The sequence below is a fragment of the Ambystoma mexicanum genome, chromosome 5p (assembly GCF_040938575.1).
Source record: "Ambystoma mexicanum isolate Mex_15411 chromosome 5p, UKY_AmexF1_1, whole genome shotgun sequence".
Classification (NCBI taxonomy): domain Eukaryota; kingdom Metazoa; phylum Chordata; class Amphibia; order Caudata; family Ambystomatidae; genus Ambystoma; species Ambystoma mexicanum.
The window spans coordinates 33,550,034-33,576,313 of NC_090930.1; the positions used below are offsets into that span (position 1 = coordinate 33,550,034).

The 26,280-nt window shown below is 47.5% G+C and overlaps 1 protein-coding gene across 5 annotated transcripts in view; it reads left to right on the forward strand.

Annotated features, from left to right (window-relative positions):
* The window catches only part of MED12 (mediator complex subunit 12), a 1,704,158-nt gene that overhangs the window by 263,675 nt on the left and 1,414,203 nt on the right, over positions 1-26,280 (forward strand). For all 5 annotated transcript variants that reach the window (XM_069612388.1, XM_069612385.1, XM_069612387.1 and 2 more), the window contains exon 10: positions 5,680-5,816. In XM_069612388.1, coding sequence (XP_069468489.1) covers positions 5,680-5,816 — 137 coding nt within the window. The remainder of the gene's footprint in view (positions 1-5,679; positions 5,817-26,280) is intronic.

Here is a 26,280-nt window from a genome sequence, read left to right on the forward strand (position 1 = left end):
TAAGCCAAAGTCTATTGAGCAAAAGTGTAGGTGAAACTGAAGCACTTCTCAGAGGTAGGTAAGTCTTGCACAATGTTTCTAGGAGTCTTTGTAGAAAGAAGAATTCAAAGTAAGGCCACAAGCTGTTTAGGCTTTTGAGGTTAAGAAGCTGTCGGCAACTCTACAGAGCAACCACAACAAGTCTCACCAACAGAGAACAAGTTGAGTTACACGACAAGAGGTACGTTCTCTTAGACTGTTACAGTACCTTTAGGTTGAAGAAAAGTGCAGCAGATGACTTCTGTGCCTGTGCAGCTCTGCAGATCCTGGTGTTCCTGGCCCTCAGTCGTGGGGACAAGAGGCAGGACTTCTGGGGACTCCTGCACTGCAATGGGACGGTCACCGCTCGCAACCAGCAATCTTCAAACAAGTGGTACTTCGGTGTTTCAGCTCCTCGCGTCTACCGCAAATGGCAACACCGTGGTTTCTGGCTGTCGAGATTGACTTTCCTTGCATCTGGGGTCCAGCTCTTTTGAGGTGGCTCGGTCAGTCTTGCTTCCTGGGAGTCTGGAGGATCTTCCTGGAGCTCTTGGCCAGCTTAAAAACAATGCACGCAATCTGGTGTTCTTCTCCCTGCCGTTTCGGTTTCCAGCAGCAACGCTGTGGAAATTCAACCAGCTCCGAGAGGATGTCCGGTTGGCTTACTTTGAAGTTGATTGGTCCCACCAACTCAAAAGGAGAAGTCGTCCTTGCAGGGGATTCTGTCGATACGAATTTGGAGTTTCAGCACAGCAGCAGGGCTTCACCGGGAAAACCAATGGTCCAGGAGTTGCCGCAGGTGTCCTCTTCAAGGTCTTCTTCGGATCCTTCGTCCAGTGGTCGACTCTGCCTTCCAAGCCAAAAAGCCTTGCCTTTTATGCAGGTTTCTCCCATTCATTCCAGGCTAGTTGTCAGTCACCCAGCAGGGTGGCTGTCCTTGCCGGACATTTAGCCGGCCAATAACCACAGAGTGCATTTGGATCTCCTAGGAGACTTAGCACAAGGCGTTTCGGGCACCTCCCTCGCTTCCTGCCCCCACCAGACACCCTGGAGCCAGAGGCGGGCTTCACTCGTGAATCCCGCCAAAGGCAAAGCGACCAAAGCACCAAACCTGGTTTGGTGCGCTGAGTTGTTAGGGAGGAATCTCATAAATGTGCTAATTCCCTTCACCTTAGAGACCCCCAGCAAATTTGCTAGATTTTTGAGAACTTTAATTTTTACCTGGAAAGAGTGAGCCTTTTTTCCCACTCTTGCATGTGTTTTGATATATGTTTTACACTTGTGGTGTTTGATTATGGAGTATTGGAGAACTCCATAGACATTATCATTTCATGTGTTACACAGCACCCTCAGTGCAGTGACACAGTGATGTCTTTTAGACTTCCCAAAGGTTTAAATACCTTCTCTGGGATAAACTACTGTTTCCCACAAAATGTAAAGTGAAATTGACTTTACTAGTCTTTTCCCCAGTACACACCATCTTACAATGTAGCAGTCAAATGCTACCCTTTTCTATTGAAAAGGCTGGTGGCAGTGGTTTTACAACAAACTACCATGATTTTTCCCGAACGCGAACACCGGTAGCTAAAAATCACGGGGCCATATTTTTCAAGATGGCACCTCAAGCCCCTTTGTTTAAACGGGCCCTGGTCTTCTTTTTTTGACATTTCCTTTTGGGAAGGCCCTTGTCGTGTTTGTCTCTGCGCGCCAAACCAGGTTTGGTCCCTTTGTTTCCATGCCTTTGGCGCCCGAGTGTCGGGGTTGGGCAGGAAGTGAGGGAGGTGCCTGAAACTCCCTGTGCTTAGTCTCCTAGGAGACCCAAATGCACTCTGGCGTGATTGGCGGTATCCAGATAAAATGTCAAACATTTATTTGAATGGAATAATGTTAATGTTAATGTTAAAGGTCATTTGTACCGCGCACTATCACCACCGGAGTGGTCCCCTGGCGCTCTGGCGGCTCTGAAAGAGGGGGGGGATGGTGGGTTAGTGGGTGGAGGCTGGAAAAGTGCAAGATTGCAGTGATGTGCTGTTGGCAGCCTCAGCCCGGTGGTTCCGTCGGCTGGGCCTGGGGTGTATGCGGCCGGTAGTCGTCGTGTGCTGATGTGCGAGTCTATGTGTTTTTTTGTTTTGTTGTTGCAGTGTAGTGAAGTTCGTGCGGTTTGCTGCGCTAGAGGTTTGTGGTTGTGTTTGGTTTGGAGTTTGAGAGGTGTATGCAGAGAAGGAAATTGTTAATGGTATTCGTTAGTCATCTCTATCCTGGACTGAACCGTGTAATCTTACCCGACGGGATGCTTGTACACCCTGAGCCTCAGGAGGTATGTGCCCGATTTTCCATTCGAGGCCGTTTGAGGATCTAGCTGCCCCCTCCGCCCGCTCCCTTAATAACCTTGCATGCTCCTCCCCCCCTCCACATGACTAGCGCCGCTGCTAGTGTCCATACACCCGGTTGTGTGGTGATTGGTGGTATATTGTCTGTTCCACAGCCTCGTGGGACCTAGTTGTGGCTGTAAGGGCGGTGGGGGATGGTAAGGGTTGGCTGGAGTAGTTGTATCCGTTTCTCTGTGTCTCGCGGGTGGACCCCTGTGTCCAGCGTCAGCCCTGTTGGTGCCCCGGGTACTTCTGTCGGTTCTAGCGGTTTGTCACTGTCCTTTTTTGATGATTCGTTTGTCTTATTGTTGTTTTGGTTTTATTCTCCGGTGTTGAAGAGGTAGGTTTTTAGTAATTTTCTGAATTTAAGGTGGTCTTTGGTGTTCCTTATTAATTTTGGGATGTTGTTCCAGGTTTTCGCGGCTAGGTGGTAGAAAGCGGTGCCTCCGAGTTTCTTCTTGATGTAAGGTTTTTGTTCCAGTCGGATTTCGTTGGTTGACCTGAGTGGTCTCGTTGGCTTGTAGATTGTTATTTTTTTTTGTAGGAATTCAGCTCCTTGTCCGCTGATTGCCCTGTGCGTTATGCACATTGTTTTGAAGATGATACGCTGTTTTACTGGGAGCCAGTGTAGTGTTTTTAGGGCCGGGGTGATGTGGTCTCTTCTGGATAGTTTGAGGAGTAGTCTGGCTGCAGTGTTTTGGATCCGTTGTAGCTTCTTCAGTAGGTATTCCGGTATACCGAGGTAGAGGCTGTTTGCATAGTCGATACTTGACATGATGAGGCCGACGATGGTGAGTGTTTTGTGTGTGAAGGAGAGGAAAGGTAGTATTTTTCTTGCCGTGTGGAGGAGGAAGAAGCATTTCTTGACTGTTGCGTTTATTTGCGGTTCTAAGGTTAGGGTGTTGTCCATCAGGATTCCCAGATTTTTTACTACCTTAGATGGTGATGGTATAGATCCCATTTCCGTTGGCCACGGGATGGCGGTTTCCTTCTCTTGGTCTTTGGATATGATCATGATTTCTGTTTTTCCTGGGTTGATTTTCAGGTTGTTGGCATTCATCCAGTTGAAGACTTCTTTTAGACAGTCGGTTAGGTTCGAATGATCGGCTTGGGTGTCTTCGATCTTGTAGATGATTTGAGTGTCGTCTGCATAGTTGTAGCATTTGATGTTGCGTTTCTTGAAGATTCTGATTACAGGGGTTTGGTAGATGTTGAAGTACAATGGAGATAGTGAGGATCCTTGTGGTACTCCACAGTCGTTGACTCGTGGGGTGGATTTGAAGGGTTTGATCCAGACGGTTTCAGTTCTGTCTGCTAGGAATGATTTAGTCCAGCGTAGTGCTGTGTCTGTTATGCCTATGTCTTCTAGTCTTTTGGTTAGGGTGTCATGGCTAACTGTGTCGAAGGCTGCTGAGAGATCGAGCAGGATAAGGGCAGATGTTGTGTTGGAGTCTGCGTTTGTTTTTAGGTCATCCCAGATGGATAGTAGTGCTGTTTCTGTACCTCTTGTGGGTCTGAAGCCGACTTGAGCTTGGTCTAGCAGGTGGTGTTCTTCAACGTATTCTTGGGTTAGTTTGTATACGTAGGTTTCGAGGAGTTTGGCTGGGTAGGGGATGTTGGAGATTGGTCTGTAGTTGGAGAGGTCATCTACGTCCCCGCTTGTGTTTTTCAGAAGTGGTTTGATGTAAGCCGATTGTCGAAAAAAATAATGCAGAATACTTTTTTTTAATGTTTTTTTTATTTGTATGTTTATTTTTGGTTTAGCTAGTAAGAATAAATAAAAAATAAAAAAAAGGGGGTTGGAGGGGAACCCACCCCCCCATTAAAAAAAAAAAAAAAAAAAAAAAAAAAAATCAAAATCATTTTTTTCGGCATTTTTGTCATTCTACATATACACTATAAACCGTGGCTGGCTGGCTGACTGTCCGGCAAGGACAGCCACCCTGCTGGGTGACTGACAGCTGTGCTGGAATGAAAGGGAGAGAAATGTTCAAAAGGCAAGTCTCTTGGAATGGAAAGCAGAGTCAACCACTGGAACGAAAGAACTGAAGAAGAGCTTGAAGAGGACAGCTGCGGCAACTCCTGGACCATTGGTTGGCCCGATGAAGCCCTGCTGCAGGTCCGAATTGCCAAGTTCATCTAGACAGAGAAGCCCCTTCAAGGACGACTTCTTTCTTTGAGTTGGTGGGACCAGTCAACTCGTAAGCCACCTGGATACCATTCTCTGAGCTGGTTGGGTTTAACCAGGGGGAAGGACACCAGCTTGTGTGCTTGACTACAGCTACTCGAACTGAAGTGACTCTATTTTGTTGGTGTTTTCCGACAGTCCCGTGCAGTGCAGGAGTCCCCCGACGTGCTCCCTCTTGTCCCCACGACTGAGGCTCGGGTATAATGAAATCTGCAGGAACTGCCAGGAACCAACGTCTTCAACTGCATATTGTTCTTCATATTAAGGTACTGTGCCAACCCGATTGAGAGAACTTACCTCTCGCGGTGAAGGTTCGTGGAACTTTCCCAACTTGCAGGCCTAATCAGCTTGTGACCCAACATATGATTCTTTTTTATACAAACTACTTCTGAGAACATTGGCAAAGACTTTACCATTTACTACAAGAACTGCTCTTTCCTATCCAAGACACTAGTCCATTGACTGTGGCCTCGGCCTATTGAACTGAATCGAGTCCTTTAGTGAATTGAAACTATTTACACTGCCTAAGAAAGTAATTGTAATCTATTCTGCTAACTTGTGCCTTTACTCCCATTTAAAGTAACTGAAATGCCATTTTGCTCCTGTTTCAGCAGAGCCTAATTTACTCAGAAACGTATTGGTTCAGTACTGAAGTGTTTGTGTATAATATTAAGTTGCCTCCTTATAGTGAATGTTTTCTAAATGATTGTGTAATAAATTAATAAGTATTTTACCAAGAAACCTTGAGTGTGTCTACTTGAACCACTGTGATTGAAAGATCCCTGTGTAACCTCTTGTACTGCTCACATTCCCTCTTGAGATAAGCTTGGCTGCTCAGCTCGCTACCACAAACTGTGTGGTACAGACTTCTACCAAAGGTTGGTTTTGCTTACACCTGTAGTCCTAATTGTATGTGGTGGTCCCAGAGGGTACTGCATGCAATTCTAACAGGCGTTTTGTGCAATATTTAGCAAAAAAAGGAATGTAAAATTACATAATTTCAGCAACATTATTTATTTATCATAGCACCGCCATTTTGTTTTTTTTTTCAATGTTCCACATGTTTGATTTGTTGTTACCCTTACTCTTTTCTCTTGCCTACAGGGTTCACCATTGGACGTGTACTGCACACATTAGAGGTTCTGGACAGCCAAAGCTTTGAGAAGTCAGATTCTGGCAACTCTTTGGATTCACTGTACAACAGAATCTTTGGACTAGGCCCAAGCAAGGATGGCCATGAGGTGAGAGATGAAGAAAGAGCGATAAGTAGACCTGTGAGGACCGAGGTTATCGGTGCACATGAGTTTAGGGAAATGCAAGGACTGTGTATGAATGGATAAAGCTCAGGCGGGACCAAGGAAATTGTGTCTGCTAGGAAAGGGATATAGTTATATTATATTGAGCTGGAACTGCAACAGCACTATGGCGCTGTGATATATTGGTAGTCCCTCAAGAATGGATTCATGATGATGCAAGGAACATTGACATTTACTGGCTTATTTCAGGAAAAGAGAAGTTTTGAATTGGTGCCTAAAAACCAGATGATAGTCAATGATGACAGGTTAATTGGAATACTTTGCTATATATAGCCTGGATGCCAGAACCGTAGAAGATGTACCGCCAACATATCTGTATCTGTTCAATACGTGGTCCTTTTCAGATCTAAGAGAAGGCTGGACAGGCATTTGTAGAATCTACTTAAGAAAAAGGAAGGTTTGCTGTTCTAAAAGATATAACATGAAATTAATCCTTTGAGCCACCAGGGCCAGTCTAGCTCTCACGAAGTAGGGGATATATGCTCCCTATGGTCACATTATGGCAGCAACCTTTCTGCTGTTTTCTGTACTAGTTCCACTTTGCTTATGGAGCAGCTTGGAAGGTCACGAAAGCTTGAGTTTCCGTTATCCAGTCTTGCTGCAATATAGACCTCATCACATGTTGGAAGAAAGCAAAAATAGCATAGAATTCTTTATTTTTTTAAAATCATTTTTCAAATAAACATTTTTATCCACCCTCCACCCCCATTCACCCAACACCCCCCTTACCCCTTTATCTCACCTCCCCCCACCCACTCCCAGGCAGAGTAACATAGCATTTTACACTGAATCAATTTCACAACAAATATTCTAGATCACATAACCTGAGGTTATTGAACATTATGTAGACAACATTGAGATAGTACAGGACCACCGTCCATTCTCAAAGAAACTTTTCCTGTTCCCCCCCCTGCAGATGGGTTATCCGCTCCAAGGTGATGAACCCCCACAGTGTATTTAACCAGTCCCTAACCCCAGGCAGCTTTTTCTGCTTCCAAGCACTAGCGATAACCAACCACTCTGCTATCACCATTAACATGAAATCCTTACTTTGAATTTTCGTAGGTAAGCTATTCTCCGGATCAAACAGACCACACAACCATTCCTTAGGTGACATACTACTGTCAGGGGAACCAATGTTTTTAATCTGATTTGTAACCTCTTCCCAGAACCTCCCTAAAATTTGGGCAGTCCCACCATTTAGGTAGTCAATCGCCCCGCCCTCCACATCCTCGCCAACAGCCATCCGTGGAAGTTGGGAACATTTTGTGCAACTTTTCAGGTGTGAAGTGCCATTGGTACATGGCCCTATACCATACTTCCTTTATCTGTATAGACCTCGTTAGCTTGGGAATATTTTCCATAGAAGTTACCAATAGTTTCTCAGTTTTTCTGTCCCCAATGTCTTTGCCCATTTATGCATATACCCCCAATCCTTGTCCCTTCGTTCCTTCTATCGGTATTGAGTATAACTTTGATGCCATTTGTCTGTTCCCAGAGTGTGTGGTACCGCATTTTTCAAATGTGGGAAGAGCTCTTCCCGCCCCCCAGATCTGGCTAGCCAATGTCTCAGTTGGTAGTACTCTAACCTATCCTTTTCCGAAAGCCCCAGTAGCTGTTTGCATTCCTCATATGAATAAATGACCTTCCCTGCATCATATCACACATCTTTGTACAGCCTACTCTCCGCCATTGTTTAAACATACCCGGTACCATGCCTGGACTGAATTGAGGGTTCTCAAATAATGGAGTAAATGGTGCTGGGCGTGTGGACAAAACTGCTTTGTTTAATTGGCGATCCCATATATCCAGGACCGTTGAAAGTACCTGGCTTGCCTGTGTATTTAAAGGTCTATCTTGTCTATACAACCAAAATATCCCTTCCAGCGAGCACCCAGCCACTGCCCTATACATATTTACCCATGATTTCTTTGTATCCCCAGTAAACCATTCCCAGAGCTGTGCAGCCTCATATTTTTTTTAATCTGGCAATCCCACTCACCCATTTTCTCTGGATGCCATCAATGTTTGAAATGCTACTCACTGTGTTTTATTTTGCCAAAGGAATCTCTTTATGCAGCGCCTTGAAGTATGACAAAGGAATCTTAACCGGTAGAGCTTTGAATTTATATAATAACTTCGGGAGAGTCACCATTTTAATAGTAGCTATCCTTCCTATCCATGAAGTTTGCAACGGATTCCATTTCCCCAAATCCCCTTTCACCTGCTGCAATAATTTGTGGGCAATTACTGTCGAACAGCTGGGAAACGTTCTTTCTTATATTAATCCACAAGTATCTAATAGAGCAGTCTGCCACTTTAAACGGCGAGTAGGAGGGCAAAGCTTCCTTCTGTTGCTCGGATAAAAGTAGTTCCAAGAGCTCAGTTTTCCCCATATTGACCTTAAGACCTGCCACCCGTTCAATGTCAGCCAATTCTTCCAGCAATGCTGGTATCGAACATTCAAGTTCTAGTAATGGCAACAGTATGTGTCTGCAAAGGCCGTGACCTTATGCCCCTCGCCTCCAAATGTGATACCACGTATAGTCTCTCGCTCTAATTCTATGTAACAACGGTTCTAAGTATACAGCATATAAAAGTGTCGAATGCAGGCACCCGTGTCGGATGCCCCTACCTACTTTTATGCTACGTGAAACTTGTTTGTTAAAAGCCAACTGTAATGTGGGAGCATAATAGTTTGCCCGCACCATGTGAATAAAGTTGGTCCCCATTCCCATCCGTTACATTACAAAAAATAAAAAAGGCCATTCGAATGGATTGTGTCCTCCCACGTATTCCTCATCTTAGAAATTGTCTGCCAGCCTTGCTGCTTCCTCGCCAGAGGGCTCTGTGCTCGAGGCAGCGGAGCCGTAATACCCTGAGGGCTGCCGTCGAATGTCGACGTCATCCATCGTATAAAGGGTCCGATCCACGCCCGTTGGACTCAGTTCTGTTTTTCCGAGCTTCTGCTTCGTGTTTCGACGAGTTCTTTCATTGAAAATATGTCTTCATCTTCAACTCCTACCACACCCAAGATGGGTTTTAAGAAATGTCTGAAGTGTGGAAGGAAGATGTTCATTCCCGATCCTCACCGCAACTGCCTTTGGTACCTCAGCCCTGACCATCGTGTCGACGAGTGCGGTTCGTGTCAGGCGATGTCGATTAAGGCTCTTAAGGAACGCCAAGGTAAGCTAGCGTGGGCAGAGGAGTCTTAAGTCTGCAAAAAGACTCAGGAGAGTCGAGTAGAAAATCTCGAGTCGAGGCGGTCAAGGTCGAAGAGATCGCTTGAGGAATGCTCCTCTTCATCTAAAAAAATTGAAGAAGCGATGTCACAGATCTTCTTCCTCTTCTTCCTGCTCGCCTGAGAGAAGATTTATTTCATGTCCTAAGCATGATTCCCCTAAAAAATGGGAGCCTTTTAGGGCTTCAATGCTAAATATTTTTGAGAAAGCGGCCCGACCCCCCTCAAAAAAGTCACGTGAAGAGCATGCCCCTGTCAACTCCAGTGAGTGACAGAGGGAAATCTAAAACTAAACATGCAAAATCCGAAAGAAAGTCGAGGGCGTCCTCGGAGGAAGATTCTCCGGCGCCTCATGAGAGAAAACAAAAACCTCTGGTGCATAAATCGAGGTTGACCGAGGACAAAATGGCGTCGTCGTCGAAGTCTAGCATCGACTTGATGCGTCCTCCGACGACTACTTCGAAAAAATTACCCAAGATAGTGTCGATACCTTCGGCCACAGTGTCGAAGCCTCCCTCTACGACATCGAAGCCTTCCTCGATGACCTCGAGAATTCCCTTGAATATATAAAAGCCAGCGTCTATTCCATCGACGCCTTAGACACCTTTGTCGAAGAAATCTTTAATACCAGTACCCACAGCGACACCTATGGCTAAATCTAGATCAATGCCACCAGCTTTACCAGATAAAATCTTCCATCCTCAGCTCAGGCAGGAATTCTTTAGATCCATGTCCTCCATCTTTGAGGAACATTCCTCTGATGAGGATATTACATCAGCTGGTGTTACATTTGGGACAACAGAAGTTCCTGAGGACACAAATACCAAAATAGCTGACCTTTATGACTGCCTTCAATCGCCAGTGCCCTAGATACCTCCCCTGAGGTAGAATTTAAAAGACCAGGCCCTGCAGACCATGCAGAACCTGGGTATAGGACGCTCATGAGAAGGGTCATCGACTTCATGGGGTGGAAGACAGTGTCCCCGAGTAACGACCAGGATGACATGACAGATATTATTGATGAAGGGCCACAGGAGGACCCGATCCTTCCTTTCCACAAAGCTCTGCAAAAAAAGAGTCATGGCGAATTGGGGAAAACCCAGAATCTTTACCAGCTGTCAATACAAAAAATTGTGGGAAAGTACAGACCTTCATCTTCAGATCCAAAATATCTGGCTAAGCATCCCTCACGTGAGAGCTTGGTGATTCAAGCTGCGACTGTCAATAGGCAATCAGCTTATCCTTCCATGCCACCTGACAGGGACAACAAGAAGATTGATGCTTGGGCGAGGAAAGTCTTTACTTCAGGTAGTATGGCCTTTAAATCTACTATTGTACCTTGTACTTTAGCTAGATTTACATACACCTTGTGGGACTAACGCAGCGGCTGAACACATCCCGGAGGGTGAGGAACAGGATGGTTTCCTGGCGATAATAAGGGATGGAAAGGAGGTTATGGAGGAGTGCCTCAAGTCTGGACTGGACACTGCTGATAGTGTGAGCAGGTCCATGGTGTCTAGCACGGTTTTACACAGATTTGCTTGGCTGAGGAAATCTGGTTTTGCATCTGATTTACAGTCCAGGTTACTCAATATGCCCTTTAACGGCTTGCGACTATTCGGCAGCAAGGCGGATGAGAGTTTGGAGAAGCTGCAGACCTCGAAAGCGGCAGCTAAATCACTCGGCGCCACTATAAAACAGCCCAACAACATTTATACGCAGGGTCATCTTCCTGGAGAAACCGTCCCTTTCGTTTCTACTCCTCTTTTGGAAGAGGGAAGGGGCAAGCCAGTCAGAGAGGTCAACAGAGAAGACCCCCTCGTGGTGGAAAGTGAAAAGGTGCTAGATCAGCCCCAGCAGCGGCTACTTCCTCCTCAGCCGCTTCTGCAGCCGCTGCACAGCCACTCTGAGGTCTTTACCCACAAAACCCTGGTGGGTGGCAGGATCACTCGGTATCCGAACGAATGGTGGGGCATTACGTCGGATGCCTGGGCTCTAGGGATAGTGACCCATGGTTACTGCCTTCCTTTTAATCAAAGACCTCAAGATCATCCACCGGGAGCCAGCCCTGTCAAAATTCCAGACCCGCTCTTTGTGCAGGAGATTGCAACCCTGCTAGAGAAAGGTGCAATAGAGCATGTACCTGTAGCGGAGAGGAACAAGGGGTGGTACTCCCCTTATTTTCTCATCCCCAAGAAGGACATAGAATTGAGACCCATCTTGGACTTAAGAAATTTGAACAAATTCCTCAGGAAGGACAAGTTCAAGATGGGGACCCTTTCTCAGATCCTTCATCTCTTCAACTTCAGGACTGGCTGGTATCATTGGACCTACAGGATGCTTACTTTAATGTGCCAATCCATCTCAAGCACAGAAAGTACCTGAGGTTTGCAGTTGGCGGATCTCACTATCAATTTCGAGTTCTGCCATTTGGGCTAACCTCCGCCCCGAGAGTTTTCACCAAGCTGATGGCGGTAGTGGCAGCGAGTCTCAGGAGAGGGGGGATTTACATCAACCCTTACCTAGACGATTGGCTGATCAGTGCAAGTTCACCAGAGCAAGCCCGGGAACATCTAACCATGACCTGTCACTTCCTACACAAGCTGAGCTTCTCCCTCAATTACAAAAAGTCACAAATGATTCCAAGCCAAACACTCCAATTCATCGGAGCTGTCCTGGACGAGAGAAGATCATCATCTGCAAGAGCCTTCTTCCCTTGAGCTGGTGGGGCCAACCAGTTTGCCAATCGCCTTCCAGGACCTGCCTTGGTCGAATCGCCAGTGCCCTGCACTCGGAGACTGGATAGCCAGGCACCCGTCCACCTGGACCGCGATTTAAAGGAGCATACCTTTTATTTTGTTTGGCAGCACTGCGGCTGGTTTCATCCCTGGGCAGTGCAGTAACTTGAACCTTCCTCCACAACGAGAGTCTCTCTTCCTCTGCTGGATCTCCCGAACTGCAGGAACTGCCTGGAACAACCACCACCGCAGGAGCCTCTTCTACATTTTAAGGTACTTCGTTCAGCCAGGCTGCTCTTTTCGTTTGGTACTGCTAAAGGTGTTTTAAATACTTTACCTACCTGCTGGGTTGGCCGCCCTTATCGTCTAACATTGTCTTTCATCTTCTGCAACCACCTTTTCGAATCGTTTAACAAAGACTTGATTGTAGCTACAAGAACATTTTGCTCCTGGGCACTTTGCCCTGTACCACTGACTCTGGCACAGGCCAATTGACTCTAGTTGAATCTGTTACAACTGCCTTCTCTAGATTGCTTCTCACCTAGAAATGTGTTGGTGCACCTAACTCTTATAACCACCTTTTCCTTCCCCCTTTTAAAACTTGTGAAGTGCCATTTTGCTCGGTTTTCACCTCAGTATTATTCATGCTAAAGTACTGCCTTGCCTAACTTGTTCACAATTTTATTGGGAAGTGTTACTAGGGTGCCTAAGAGTATATTCCTGTATAACTTGTTCTTTCCCTCCCTTGTGAGAAATTGCTAGAGTGCCATTTGTGTTTGGTTTTCACTGTGCCGTTTTGCTCAGTTTTCACTCTTGCTCAAACTTGTCTACAATTTAACCAGGGAGTTGTGTATACTTTTCTTGACTGATTTTAACTTGCTTTAATAACTGATTAATGTGTTGATCTACAAGTGTGTAAAATAAATATATTTCTGATGTTTGTTAATCTGCTTAGAATCACATGCTGTGCATAGGTCCGACATCCAGTGGTCACTGCGGAGTATTGCATTTTGTTTTTCGTAGTCGAAAAGGGACGTCGACAAGGCGTGTCTGAAATACTATCCCTATAGTGACGTGCGTTGTACCCACACTCCCTCACGCGTCGAGGTCCCTCAGATTGTTTTTTTCCGCCCAGCTACTGGTCGCCTTTACGCGGAGCTCCTCGAGAGACATTGCAGATTTCATCTCCTCGAACTTTGGTCGTTTTCCTATTTAATATATAACAAATCGATCCCTCCCTAGACGCAGTTGTGAAGCTGTCTCCACCGAGCAAGATCTTCGACGGAGGGGACGAGCGGAGGAGATCCTTCGGCGTTGCCGAACACGTGGCCTGGCCTCGCAGGCCAAATATAGTAGGGAGAGTGGGGTCGTGGGACATCTCTGGTTCTTTTCTGAGAATGCCTTTCCTTTTCCCCTTCCTTTCCCTTGGGGTCGTTATCACGATTTATTGCCTCGGCTATGGAGGACACCCTTTAGGTTTTGCCCGCTTTGCAAGGGCAAGTTTACTTGGAAGGACATGCATTCACGGTGTAACCGCTGCTTGCCCCTCGATCACAAAGAGGAGGGTTCCACGGCTTGTCGGCTTCTTAAGCCAAAGACTCTAAAAGACCGTAGGGTCAAGAGGTGGCCGGCCTACGCTATGTCAAAGGCCGATTCTTCACCCGCCGCTGCTACCACCGACAGTGACGAGGAACGTGATAACACGACCTCCGCTACGGAAGTCGTAGACCCCTCTAAAGAGCGCTCGCGCTCTTCGTCGTCTGTCCCCGGCCCCGACGGGCTCGGCTCACGCCCTCCTTATGGGGATGAACACTCCGGCGACACTGACGCACACGATACCACACATAAGCACACAACCCATGGCTCTTCTTCGTCTTCGACGAAGAAAGCATCAGCGCCCAAGGAGACGCAGGTTCCACCGGCGGCCTCCTCGGACCGTTCAGGTTCGAAGCCCCTCTCGCAACCGCAGCCGCGACCAGCGACTGGGCTTTCGGCAAATAAGGGCGCCGCACCCAAACCATCGGCCGGCGTGCACCAGCAGAGAGCGCACGCCGCCGTAGAACGATCGACACCCGTAACGTCGAAACCACAGCCCTCCGCTGACAAACAAGTCACAGAGAGCTTGGCGAGGATCGTTGTAGCCGACGCCCAGAAGCGTACACCGAAAGACACGTCGAGCGCTACGCAAAGGTCGAAAGACACGCCGAAAAAGCCCGAAGAAAGACAGGGACTACCCCCTTCAGTCGGGGGGACCCGCAGCACACCGGAAGGCTTTTCGGAAGGCGACGGGACACTTTCCTCGACGTGACGTTGTGGGAGAGGTCGAGCCGTTTTCAGCTAGATGACACTAATTTTCCCCCGCTAGACCGCTCGGGGGTACCCCATGAAACCATGGAAAGGCTCCATCTCTGCATGGAGAGAATGGAGAGGTTTATGAAGACCCAGAACCCTCCTGCTCCCAAGAGAACAAGAGAAGGGCCTCAGGAGGACCCCAGGGCCAAATATCCGAGACTATTCAATCCCCAGCAGGACACAGCCTCAGATTTCCATAATGTGTATGACCTCACTGGTGAGGAACAATACTTGGAGGAGGAGGATGAATTTGTGGACGATGAAAAGGGACAGAACCAGGAGGAAGGTCTGGAAGACAGCCCAGACATGGTAGGAGAAGGCTTCGGAGAAAATCCAGAAGAAGGACCTTCTCATCCCTGGCAATCCCCATCAGTATATTCGGACACTGATGTCCTGAACCTAAATCCTCCTGACAATTCACCTGTTAGAAACACGTCTCCCATTGACGATCAGCCCACATTTAATGCCCTGTTGCGCAGAGCAGCAGCACATTTCGAACTGGACACTGGGGAGATCTCTCCTGAAATAGACTTTGTGGAAAGAGTAATTAAGGAGAAACCCCCGGTCAGCCAGACCATTCCCCTCCTCGCTTCAGTGAAGAGAAGAATCATCCTTTCGCTATCCACACCCGCACTAATCAGAGGAGTTAATCCAAGAATTGAAAACATTTTCACTCCTTCACCCTCAGACCCGCTGTACATCAGGGGACATTCCATTCCGGATTCCCTTGTAGTAACTAATACAAGGAGGAGGGCAGGGGTGCCGCTGTCCACCAGCGAGGCACCACCAGACAAGGAGGGCAAGAGGTTATATGCCCTTGCAAAGAGTAACATCTTTGGCTGCCTTTTCGGCAAGAATTGCGAACAACAATTCTTTGCTAGCTAGCTACGCGGATGCGCAGTGCTCCAAACTGCGTAAAGACGGCGAAGAAGCGCCGGAACCACTACGTACACGCCTGCTATCAACTATTGGCGAAGGAACCCAGGTCAACCAGAGTATTGTAAAGAACTCTCTGGATGCTGCAGAGACAGCGGGACGTTCCCTGGTTCAGGGAATACTCCTAAAACGCCATGTATGGCTGCGCAACTCAGGGTTCAAACCGGAGACACAGGCGTCTTTAATAAATAAACCTGTTGAAGACTCAAACCTCTTCGGGAAAGCGGTGGATGAGGCTCTGGAGATGGCTAAAAAAAGAGTTCGATACTATCAAAACTCTTGACCAGATCTCTAAGCCCACTACCAGACGCGGCTATGGCAACAAACGCTTTTTTCGTGGCCAACGCCAACAGCAGAATCAGCAGCAACAGTACCCTGCCACCAATTACCAGACCAATAGTGGGCAGTGCAGCCAGCGCCGGGGCAAAGGGAGAGGTCGGGGGTCCATCCCCAGAGGCTCCCAAGCCCCCAACAACACCAATTGACGCGAAGGTTCGCGTCCCCTCCCATGCAACACCGGTCGGGGGCCGGATAACATCCTTTCTTCCAGCATGGGAGGAAATAACGTCAGACCGCTGGGTACTTTCCACCGTAGCCCACAGATACTGCATCGAATTCAACAGTTCCCCAACATACAGACCCCCGAGGGGACGACGCATGACACCGGAACACCTTGCCATCCTTCTCCAAGAAGTACAACAACTGCTGGAAAAAGGAGCCATAGAGGTCGTGCCTCTATCTCAGGTAACGGAAGGTATTTATTCAGTTCACTTCCTTGTACCCAAAAAGGATCTAACCATGCGCCCTGTATTAGATCTGCACCCAGCGAACAAGTTTATCAAACCCCAGAAGTTTCGTATGGTGACCTTACAGGAAGTGATCCCACTGCTATCACAGGGAGATTACATGACAACATTGGACATGAAAGATGCATACTTTCATATTTTAATGTTGCCAGCGCACAGAAGATACCTCAGGTTCATGATAGAGGGCAAACACTACCAGTTCAGAGTGCTACCCTTCGGCATAGCATCAGCACCAAGGGTATTCACGAAGGTACTGGCAGTGGCAGCGGCCCACCTGAGCAGGTTGTCCATCCCCGTTTACCCTTACCTCGACGACTGGCTCATAACAGGGGATTCTTACGAAACATGCTTCTCCAATACCCAAAAGACTGTAGACCTTTTGTTCCAGTTGGGCTTCTCCATCAACGAAAAGAAGTCCAGCCTAGACCCCAGCCAAATCAAACAATTCCTAGGGGCTCTAATTCAAACAAAGGACGGCCTCGTCTTCCCCTCCAACGAGAGGGTCCAAAACATGCTGTTTCAGATCCCTCAATATGTGACCGGTCGAGAGGTGACGGTACGCAAAGCAATGCGCTTGCTAGGCATGATGGCGTTGTGTATTTATTTGGTACCTCACGCGCGCCTGCGCATGCGCCCTATGCAACAGTAGGTCAACAGCCAGTGGTGTCAGGCCAGCGGACTATGGGACGATCTAGTGGTGGTCTCGCAGGCCTTGGTTCTCTCGCTACGGTGGTGGACAAAGGAAAACCTGGAAAGAGGGAAACCCTTTGCCACACCCGCGGTGGAAGCCACTCTGACCACAGACGCATCCCTCACAGGATGGGGGGCTCACCTATCCCATCAGACTTCTCACGGAGTGTGGACTCCGAACGTAGCATCCAAACACATAAATCTACTGGAGCTACTAGCTGTGTTCAAGGCGCTAAAAGCCTTCCAGGAACACCTACAAGGCAAGACTGTGTTGGTCCTTACAGACAGCACCACAGCCATGTACTACATCAACAAGCAGGGGGGCACCCACTCTCCAGGACTGTCCAAACTGGCCCAAAATATATGGAAGTGGGCTCTCAAACAAAACATGTTCCTACTGTCACAACATGTACCAGGGGAACTCAATCTGCTGGCAGACAAACTCAGCAGAGATTTCCCCTGCCCGAAGAGTACGAATGGCGACTGCACGAAGACATCGTCTTCGACGTCTTCACACAATGGGGATTCCCAGAAATAGACCTATTCGCAACCCTGGAGAACTCACAATGCCTAAATTACGCCGCCAGGTACCCCCAGAACCATTCCAAGGGGAACGGTCTGTCGATTCAATGGTCAGGGAAATGTGTTTACGCTTTTCCCCCCGACTCCCCTTCTCAACAAAGTGGTGCACAAGATGCACCAGGAACAAGTGACCATGATACTGGTGGCCCCAATGTGGGCCCGACAGCCATGGTTCGCTCACTTGATGGAGATGTCTCTATCTCCCCCAGTGAAACTCCCCTGCCCGTACAACATGCTGTCACAAGACAAGGGCAGGACTCTGCATCCATGCCCCCAGAACATGAACTTAGCAGCTTGGCTCCTGAGATCATAGAATTCAGACATCTACAGCTCCCGCAGAGATGCATGGACATCCTCAGGGAAGCCAGAAAACCTAACACTCGCCACTGCTATTCTAGCAAGTGGAAGAGATTTGTCATCTGGTGCAGAGGGAAAAGCATCAACCCGATTGACTGCTCTCCCACACATATTGTTCTATACCTGACCCACTTATTGGATTCAGGTCTAGTGTTCAATTCCATTAAAGTCCACCTAGCGGCACTTTCTGCATACACCACTTCCCAACTCAAGGTGTCGTGGTGGAAGATCCCTGTTATAAAGGCCTTCATGGAGGGAGTAAAGAGAATACACCCCCCGATAGCTGACCCAGCTCCCGGATGGGACCTTAACGTGGTACTTAACAGACTCATGGGCTCACCTTTCGAACCCATGCACAAAGCATCTCTTAAAGACCTCACTCTTAAGACTGCTTTTTTAATAGCTATCACCTCCATCAGGAGGGTAAGTGAACTACAGGCTCTTTCTGTTCTAGACCCCTTCGTTACAGTTCAGAGATAAGGTGGTTCTACGCACGCACCCAAGGTTTGCTCCGAAATTCCTCTCGAAATTCCACGTAAACCAGTCTATAGAACTGCCAACGTTCTTTCAAAATCCTTCCAACTTGGGAGAAAAAACTCTGCACACACTAGATGTGCGCAGAGCGGTCATGTTCTACATGGAAAGAACCAGACCACTGAGGAAGACTAATCAGTTCTTCGTCTCGGTGGCAGCAGGAAGAGAAGGGGATGCAGTTTCAAAGTCCACTATTTCTAGATGGATTGTTCAATGCATCACTCTCTGCTATACTCTTGCTAAGAGAGAACTGCCCTTTAAGCCAAGAGCACACTCTACTCAAGGCACGGGGGTGTCCATATCATTCATTGCAAATGTTCCCCTTGAGTCCATCTGCAAAGCGGCTACCTGGAGTTCTGTGCACACCTTTACAAAACACTACTGTCTAGATGCACACTCGAGATCTGACTCCCAGGTGGGACAGGCAGTATTAAGACATCTTTTCTCTACTGTTCCTTCTCATAACCCACCGCCAACTCCGGGTACTGCTCGCTAGTCTATGCACAGCATGTGATTCTAAGCAGATTAACAAACATCGCAAGACAATGCATTACTTACCGTAAAAGCATTTCTGATGGTTGTATCTGCTTAGATTCACATGCGCCCACCCTTCCTCCCCGCTCGGATGGAAGGAACATAGACTTCCTTTTATATCTCTTTTCTGTACTCACTCACGTCTAGAAGGCTCCCTCAGGGCAGAAAAATACAAACAGAGGGACCTCGACGCGTGAGGGATTGTGGGTACAACGCACGTCACTATAGGGATAGTATTTCAGACATGCCTTGTCGACGTCCCTTTTCGACTACGAAAAACAAAATGCAATACTCCGCAGTGACCACTGGATGTCGGACCTATGCACAGCATGTGAATCTAAGCAGATACAACCATCAGAAATGCTTTTACGGTAAGTAATGCATTGTCATATTCTTTTTAATACAAAGCTTTGGTGTTTCCTTGTGCCATAGTATTGTAGTCCTATTGTGTAAACCCTGAATACTGCTCATCTCCCTCTTGAGATAAGTCTGACTGCTTAGCCACAGCTACCAACTAAATCTTTGTGGTACAGACTGATACCAAAGGGGATTTATTGCTAATACCTGTAGTCTTAATCTTCTGTAGTGCTCCCTAAGGGAACTGCACAGGATTCTGCCATCTGAAAAAACATGGCTCCAGCGATTTCACGCTATCGGTGTTCGCGGTCAGGAAAAATCATGGTAGTTTGTTGTAAAACCACTGCCACCAGCCTTTTCGAGAGGAAAGGGTAGGATTTGACTGCTAAATGAGTATCGAAACACAGGGGATACTCAGTAACCCCTCCAACATTCTATTGTAAGATAGGGTGTGCTAGGTCTAGGAATTTAAAGAAACTAGTAAAGTCAATTTCACTTTACTTACTCTGGGAAACAGTAGTTTATGCCAGAGAAGGTATTAAACCTTGGGAAAGCCTGAAAAGGTTTGATTGTGTCACGCACTGAGGGTGCTGTGCGACACACATGAAAAGATGATGCCTATGGAGTTGTCTAAAACTCCATAACCAAAGAAAACACAAGAATAAAAAACACAAGAGAGTGGGGATAAATGGTCACACTCTCCAGGTAAACAAATCAAGTCCTCAAAACCCAGCAAAGTTGCTGGGGGTCTCTAAGGTGAAGGGAATTAGCAAATGTTTTGAGAATTCTCCCTAACAGGGAGTTGTAGTGCCTTGATAAGCCTGTCCAATAATGCTTTGTGTTGCACAGGAGTGCTGTCCGCTCGGAGGTAGCCCCTCCTTTTCCATCGTGCTAGCCCTGCGTGCACGGTTGACGTCACATGCATGTTTCTCGAGCGCAACAATAAGCGCCACCAATTCTGCTGCTTGCGCTGAAAAGTGAGACGGTAGTCTTGCACTTGAGACAACCTCAAATTCCCCATTAACTGTGCCTTTCCACATCTGAACCTGAATGCCTTTCCCCATCAGTTTGATCAATTTTTGAAGACCCGTCAATAAAGAGAACCTCTCCCCCTGCTAGCGCATTTTCCTTACTCGTGGAATATCATCATGGAATTCCTCATAGCGCAATCATGCACATGCTCACCCTCTGGCACAGGCCCTTCTCCAAACGTTGCAGGTTTCACTATTTTACACTGGATTATTCAGATTGCGGGGTTTGATATAACTATATCGTATGCATAAACCCTCTGAGATGTCAATGTACCCTTGGGTTTCTCCAAAACGGCAAACCAAGCATGTTCAACAATGTCATAGAACACCCCATCACAATACTAGTAGACTTCTCTATTGCGAACACGACTGCTGCCAGCAATTGTTCGCAAGGAAAGTGCCCACTCATAACTTGATCTAAAATCCCACTGTAATATGCCAGGGGTTTGTACCCCAATGTAGTCCTCTGTGTAAGCACCACTGTCATAACTGTCCAGTTTGTATGTTAAAGCAAAAAAGAATTCCTAATCATAGTTGGAATTCCTAAAACTGGAACTGTACAAATTGCTTTCTTCAATTCTTCAAACCCTCCCTCCATTTCCTCAGTTCCTTCTATTTTCCTTGTTCACTTGTGATTTCTTCAGAGCCTGTAAAAGGGGTCTTGTGTATGAACCTTAATGAAATACCCACGCTCTAACATAGTTGCATAATCCCAAAAATTGCTGCATTTGTTTTATCGTGTGCGGTTTTGCTGTTTTCATAATCTCCTCAGCTCTTTCAGGTGTGACTCTCTTCCCCTCATGTGAGATTACCTGACCTATATACAACACCTCTTCATAACAATATTGCAATTTCTCCTTGTCACTTTATATCCCATGTCTGCTAGAATAGTAATTAAGTGAATCAAATATTGTGTGCACTCATTTTCTGACGTGCTACAAACCAAAATATCTACATACTGCAGCACAACACTATGCAAATCAATGTTGCTTGGGTCCATCTGCAGGACCCTATTAAAGCTCGATGGAGACGCATAGTACCCTTGGGGCAAATGAGTGCTCTTCAGCTTAGTTTGGCGAAACGTAAATGACGTAAGGTCTAGGGAGTCCTTATGCAACGGGATTGAGAAGAATGCATTTTTCAAGTCAATCGTAAAATATCGTGCCTCTGCTGGGATACTGCATAGTATTGCCGCCGGATTCGGAACTAAAGCAAACTCTGCCTCTTCAATCTGGTTAATTGGTCTCATATCTTGAATAAATCTCCACAACCCTCCCTTTGATATTTTCACAAGGTACACCACGGTATTACACAGTGACTCCGACGTCACTAAAATAGCCTGTTCAATCAGGGCTGATAGTCTTAAAAATACCCTCATACGCCTCTTGAGACAGTGGGTACTGTCTTGCTCGATGTAAATTTGCTCCTAGCTTCAGTTTAATCTTTACCTCCCCTGCCCCCTTCAATAGGCCTACGTCATAGGCCACTTCTGAGGTGTATACGGGCATGGGCAAACCAGTTCCGATGGGGATTTACGCCCATGTAGTAGAAGCTAAGGCCACAGCCGTCGTGTTTCATCAGGATGGCATCAACAAGGCGGCTACTTGGGCCACTAAGTTGGCCTTCTGTGATCACTATTCCCTGAAAACCAGCTCCAGGCGCGATGGTGAGTTCAGTTAGGCGGTTCCGAAGAACCTTTTTGCTTCGTCCTAGATATGAGGCAGGTTATCACAGCTCCACCTTATGGCCTTGTTCGGTGGAATCGTCCACAAGGATGGAGGAAAGGGGATGGGGCGTGTGAGTAATTAGTTACTCACTGTAGTGACGAGAATACTTATAGTCCATAGTCCCCTTTACTCCGTACGTCCCACCCACCTTCCCCGTAGCCATGTAGCTAAGCGTTCGATGTGTTCAAAGGGGACTGCGGTGAGGGGAAGCTTCATTTTTTGCTACCAAAGCTTCTGGTACCGTCCTCATGTTGTGGGCGGGGGGGAGCCCACAAGGATGAAGTAAAGGGGACTATGAGTACTCTAGTCTCTACAGTGAGTAACTTTAATTTCTACCAATCCTTTGGGTAGTACAGACTTAGGAGTTGGGGAGCTGTGTACCAAGGGATAGTTTTATAGAGTCTTACCTCCATGGGGTCTTTGGGCGAACTCCCCTAACAAAACTGACTGTTTCACTGTGTGTGCTCATTTTGGACCCCTAACGAGCGCACCACCTCTTGAGAATTAGCGTAGACCACTCGTCCACCTACCTTGAACCGGTTTGGCTACAGCTCCCAGAGTTGCCCCTATCGCAATACTAGGTTGGCCTTGTTAGGTATGATTTTCATATTTATGATAAATCTTCCTAACCTGTGTCAACCCCAGAAACTTTTGCTTTGACTAGGTAACTATTTTATCTTGTCTCTAGGTGAAGGGGAATTTTCATCCCCCCTTTTTACATTTTACTTTTTATATAATGAGCCAGCACAGCCCACATTATGTAGAGTGCTGGGGGGATACATTGTATCCCCCTTCTTACTTACCTGTCACATTTTTGCTACAATTGCAAGTTTGTTGAATGGCTGGTGGCAGTGGTTTTACCTTTATGACTTTAAGTCATGTTTACTTACAGGCTGTTAGTTCAGCCTTGGTAGTGCACAGAAGGGTCACCATTTAAAAATAAAATTGTGGGATCCTTCCTATTTCTCGCCATTTCTTGGTTGCTTGTTCATTCTAGGCAGGAACAGCCTTAGTGGGTGTTTCGTCTCTGGCTGCGAATCCTTTGTTTTCCCTACCAAGGCTCCAGACTGTCTGAGAATGAAAGAAGCGAATGAGTAGTCCAAAACTCTGCAGCCTCTTTTGTCTTTCACCTTGCCTGAAAGGAGACCCGTCTCAATGGGGAGGTGGGGGGGGGGGTTGGGCTGGCTGTCCTGAGAGGACAGCCAGACCGCCCCTTTCTGTAAAATGCAGGGAGAAATTTCAGACGTTGTGCTGTAGTTCCTGTTACAAACTCTGAACCTGCTGAAAAGTCGACCACTGAAACTGAAGAGGAAGATGAAGAAACAATGGCTGTAGAGGTTTCAAGTGACCGGAGATTCTGCTGCGTAACCGGAGCCTGCTGTAGTGGGAGTTGGCTCAAGAGATTCTCCTGGAGATCTTCGCCCTTTGGGGGACCCCTCCAGTGGATCTCTTCGCCTCCAGTGTCAACCGTAAGTGCGAAAGCTTCTGCTCACGGGAATTCCCTCCAAGAGGAGACGCATTCGTGGTGGAGTGGTCGTTCCCACTGCTGTACGCGTTTCCTCCAGTTCCTGTCATCCCGCAAGTGCTGTGGAGGTTACGGAGGTTCAGTTCCCGGATGATCCTCATTGGTTCTGTATGGGCCAGGAGGACGTGGTACCCGGACCTTCTCGACTTGTCCATCTGCCCTCCACCTAGTCTTCCCTACCGAGACGATCTGCTCTCACGGGAAGGGGGGGGGTCAGGTTCTCCATCCAGAGGTCAGAACACTCAGCCTTCACGCTTGGCTTCTGAAAGGTTGAGGTATAAGGATTGGGACCTCCCTGAAGACGTGATGGAGGTGTTGCTTTCGGCCAGACGGCCGGCAACAAAGTCCCTGTCCCTGTACCGTTGCCGTTGGAGAAAGTTCTGCGACTGGTGCAGGGTTAGGAATGTGGATCCTTTTTCATGTGACATTCCTGTGGTTCTGTCTTTTTTGCTTTCTTTGGCCCACAAGGGCCTGCAAGTGGGTACCGTTAAAGGTTACCTGGCGGCGCGGTCTAGATTTAAGCGCTCGTCTGAGGAGTGTTCTTATTTTAAAATCCCTTTAATTTCTCAGTTTCTGAAAGGGCTCACCAATGTATTCCCTCCGTCACCGTTCCAGGTGCCCGGTTGGGATCTGAACCTTGTTCTCAAGTTTCTAATGGGTGCTCCCTTTGAGCCTTTGCATTCTTGTCCTTTGAGACTGTTAACCCTTAAAAGTGTGTTTTTAGTTGCGGTCAGTGAGTTACAGGCACTTTCAGTTAAGCCACCCTTCACTGTGTTTCATAAGGACAGGGTTGTCCTTAGAGTTCTTCCTTCCTTTCTTCCGAAAGTGGTGTCGGAATTTCATTTAGGCCAGAAGGTTATTCTTCCGGCATTTTATCCTCCTCCGCATCCTGGTAAGGAAGAGGAGAGGCTCCATAGGCTGGATCCTAGGAGAGCTTTAAGCTTTTGTTTCACGCATGTCCCGGGTCAGAGTGGACGATCAACTCTTTATTGGTTACGCTGGAAGGCGTTTGGGACAAGCTGTTACTAAGCAGACTTTGTCTCGATGGATTATCCTGGCAATTTCTGAATGTTACCGCTTGGCGGGTAAGGACCCTCCCGTAGGTTTGCGGGTCCATTCTACCAGGGGGATGGCTGCCTCTACTGCCCTGCAGAGGGGTGTTCCTATTCTTAACATCTGTGATGCAGCCACCTGGGCTTTGGTCCATACTTTTGTACGTCACTACTCGCTCGATTCTATGCGTGGGCAGGATCTGGCCTTTGGCAAGCCGGTCCTTTACTCTGCAATTTGATTGGGCATTCTAAATTTGTATATTGTAAATTCTTTTCCCACCTCCTTACGTTGGTACTGCTTTGGGAGTCTCTCATAGATATGGAATACGTCAGAGAACCCAATCCCCTCGAAGAACAAGTTACTCTCTTACCTGGTAACTTTCTTTCGATGGGATGGGCCGACGTATTCCATATCGCTCCCTCCCTGCCTTCCCTGCTACAGAATTTCTTATGCGATTGCAGCTTACGTTTCCGCAAGGCTTTCTGTGGTCATACTGGCAGTAGTTTGGTGCCACACGTTCTGGGAAAAAACAACTGAGGCTACGGGCGTTGTACATCCTACTTACCATCCGGTGACGTCGGCCGTCGGAGGAGGTCCTCGAAGACGCGTATCGACGTCATCGACGCAGGACGCAGACGCCGAAAGATTTTCCGAAGCAGCACAGCTGTGGTGATTACTGTCATCGATATGGAATACATCGTCGGACCATCCCATCGAAAGAACGTTACCAGGTAAGAGAGTAACTTGTTCATTTTAGCTAACTAAGAGAATGCATATGTCCCCTTCTTACCACTCGACTCGCCAAGCTGCCCTTCCAATTGGAAATGGAAAACACTGCTTTTAAATTTTGTCCAACTTGTAATGAAAAATGTCCCTGTAAGGTTTCGCATCGGGTGTACAACCTGTCTTCTGAGGGACCACGACAAGGGCCACTGTAAAGCTTGCAAGATTTTTAAGACCAAAACCTTAAACGACCGCAAGACGAAGTGCTGAGCCCTCCATGCAGGCCGAGACCGCTATAGACGTGGCGGAGCTTCTAGCGATGGCAGCATCAGCGTCTTCAGTGATGACAGTGAAAGGGAACCATCGGATTCCCACGTGCCGGTCTCCCACCCCGCCAGACAGGCCAGTGTCTCTGTTACAGGGATGACACCCGGCGGCACCAGCACAGACAAGACCCACCACACTAAATACACAACCCAGGGCCATAACTCGACGGTAACACCGATTACACGGCCACACATTGCATCAAGGGGAAGGTCCACCAGGTCCCTGTCCTCTGGGCATTTATGTTCGACTCATAGCAGGCCCCCGAAATCGAAAGTCAGATTCGGACGCTGCGTCCAAAATGACTGCCGAAGGCCGAACGTTGAAAGATGGTGCCCCGGCACATCAACCCGCCGAGAAACGACACTTGACAGACACGTCGAATTCGGCTAAAGCCCTGCAGTCTTCAAAAATGTCTCTCCTTGTTTAAAAAATGTCCCAGAAACACTTCTGAAGGGGCGGACTTCGAAACACCACACATCGAAGACCCACAAGTCCCATAGGGAGAAGGAGGCTGTTACCCAGGGGGAGGGAACAATATCTGGAACTATGAAGCACAAGAGGCAGCCTACAACCTCCCACTCCTTCAATTATCCCAAGTTCTTCTCACTGGTCTGTTGTAGATATAGACAATCATGAGGCGCATGTCCTTTATGGCCAATCTTTTCGAGAGTAACCTTCAAGTCCTAAAAAACATCCAGAACACACCACCAGTCCAGACACCCTACAAGAAGACACCCCTCAACAGGACCCAGACCAGTTTGAACTCTGACCCCAACCTAAGCTTCCAGGAGACTGGAGCATATACTGATTCCGAGGATCAGGGGGACATAGGGGAGGTGGACCATTATTATGAAGAAGAAGTTTGTCGTACCATCT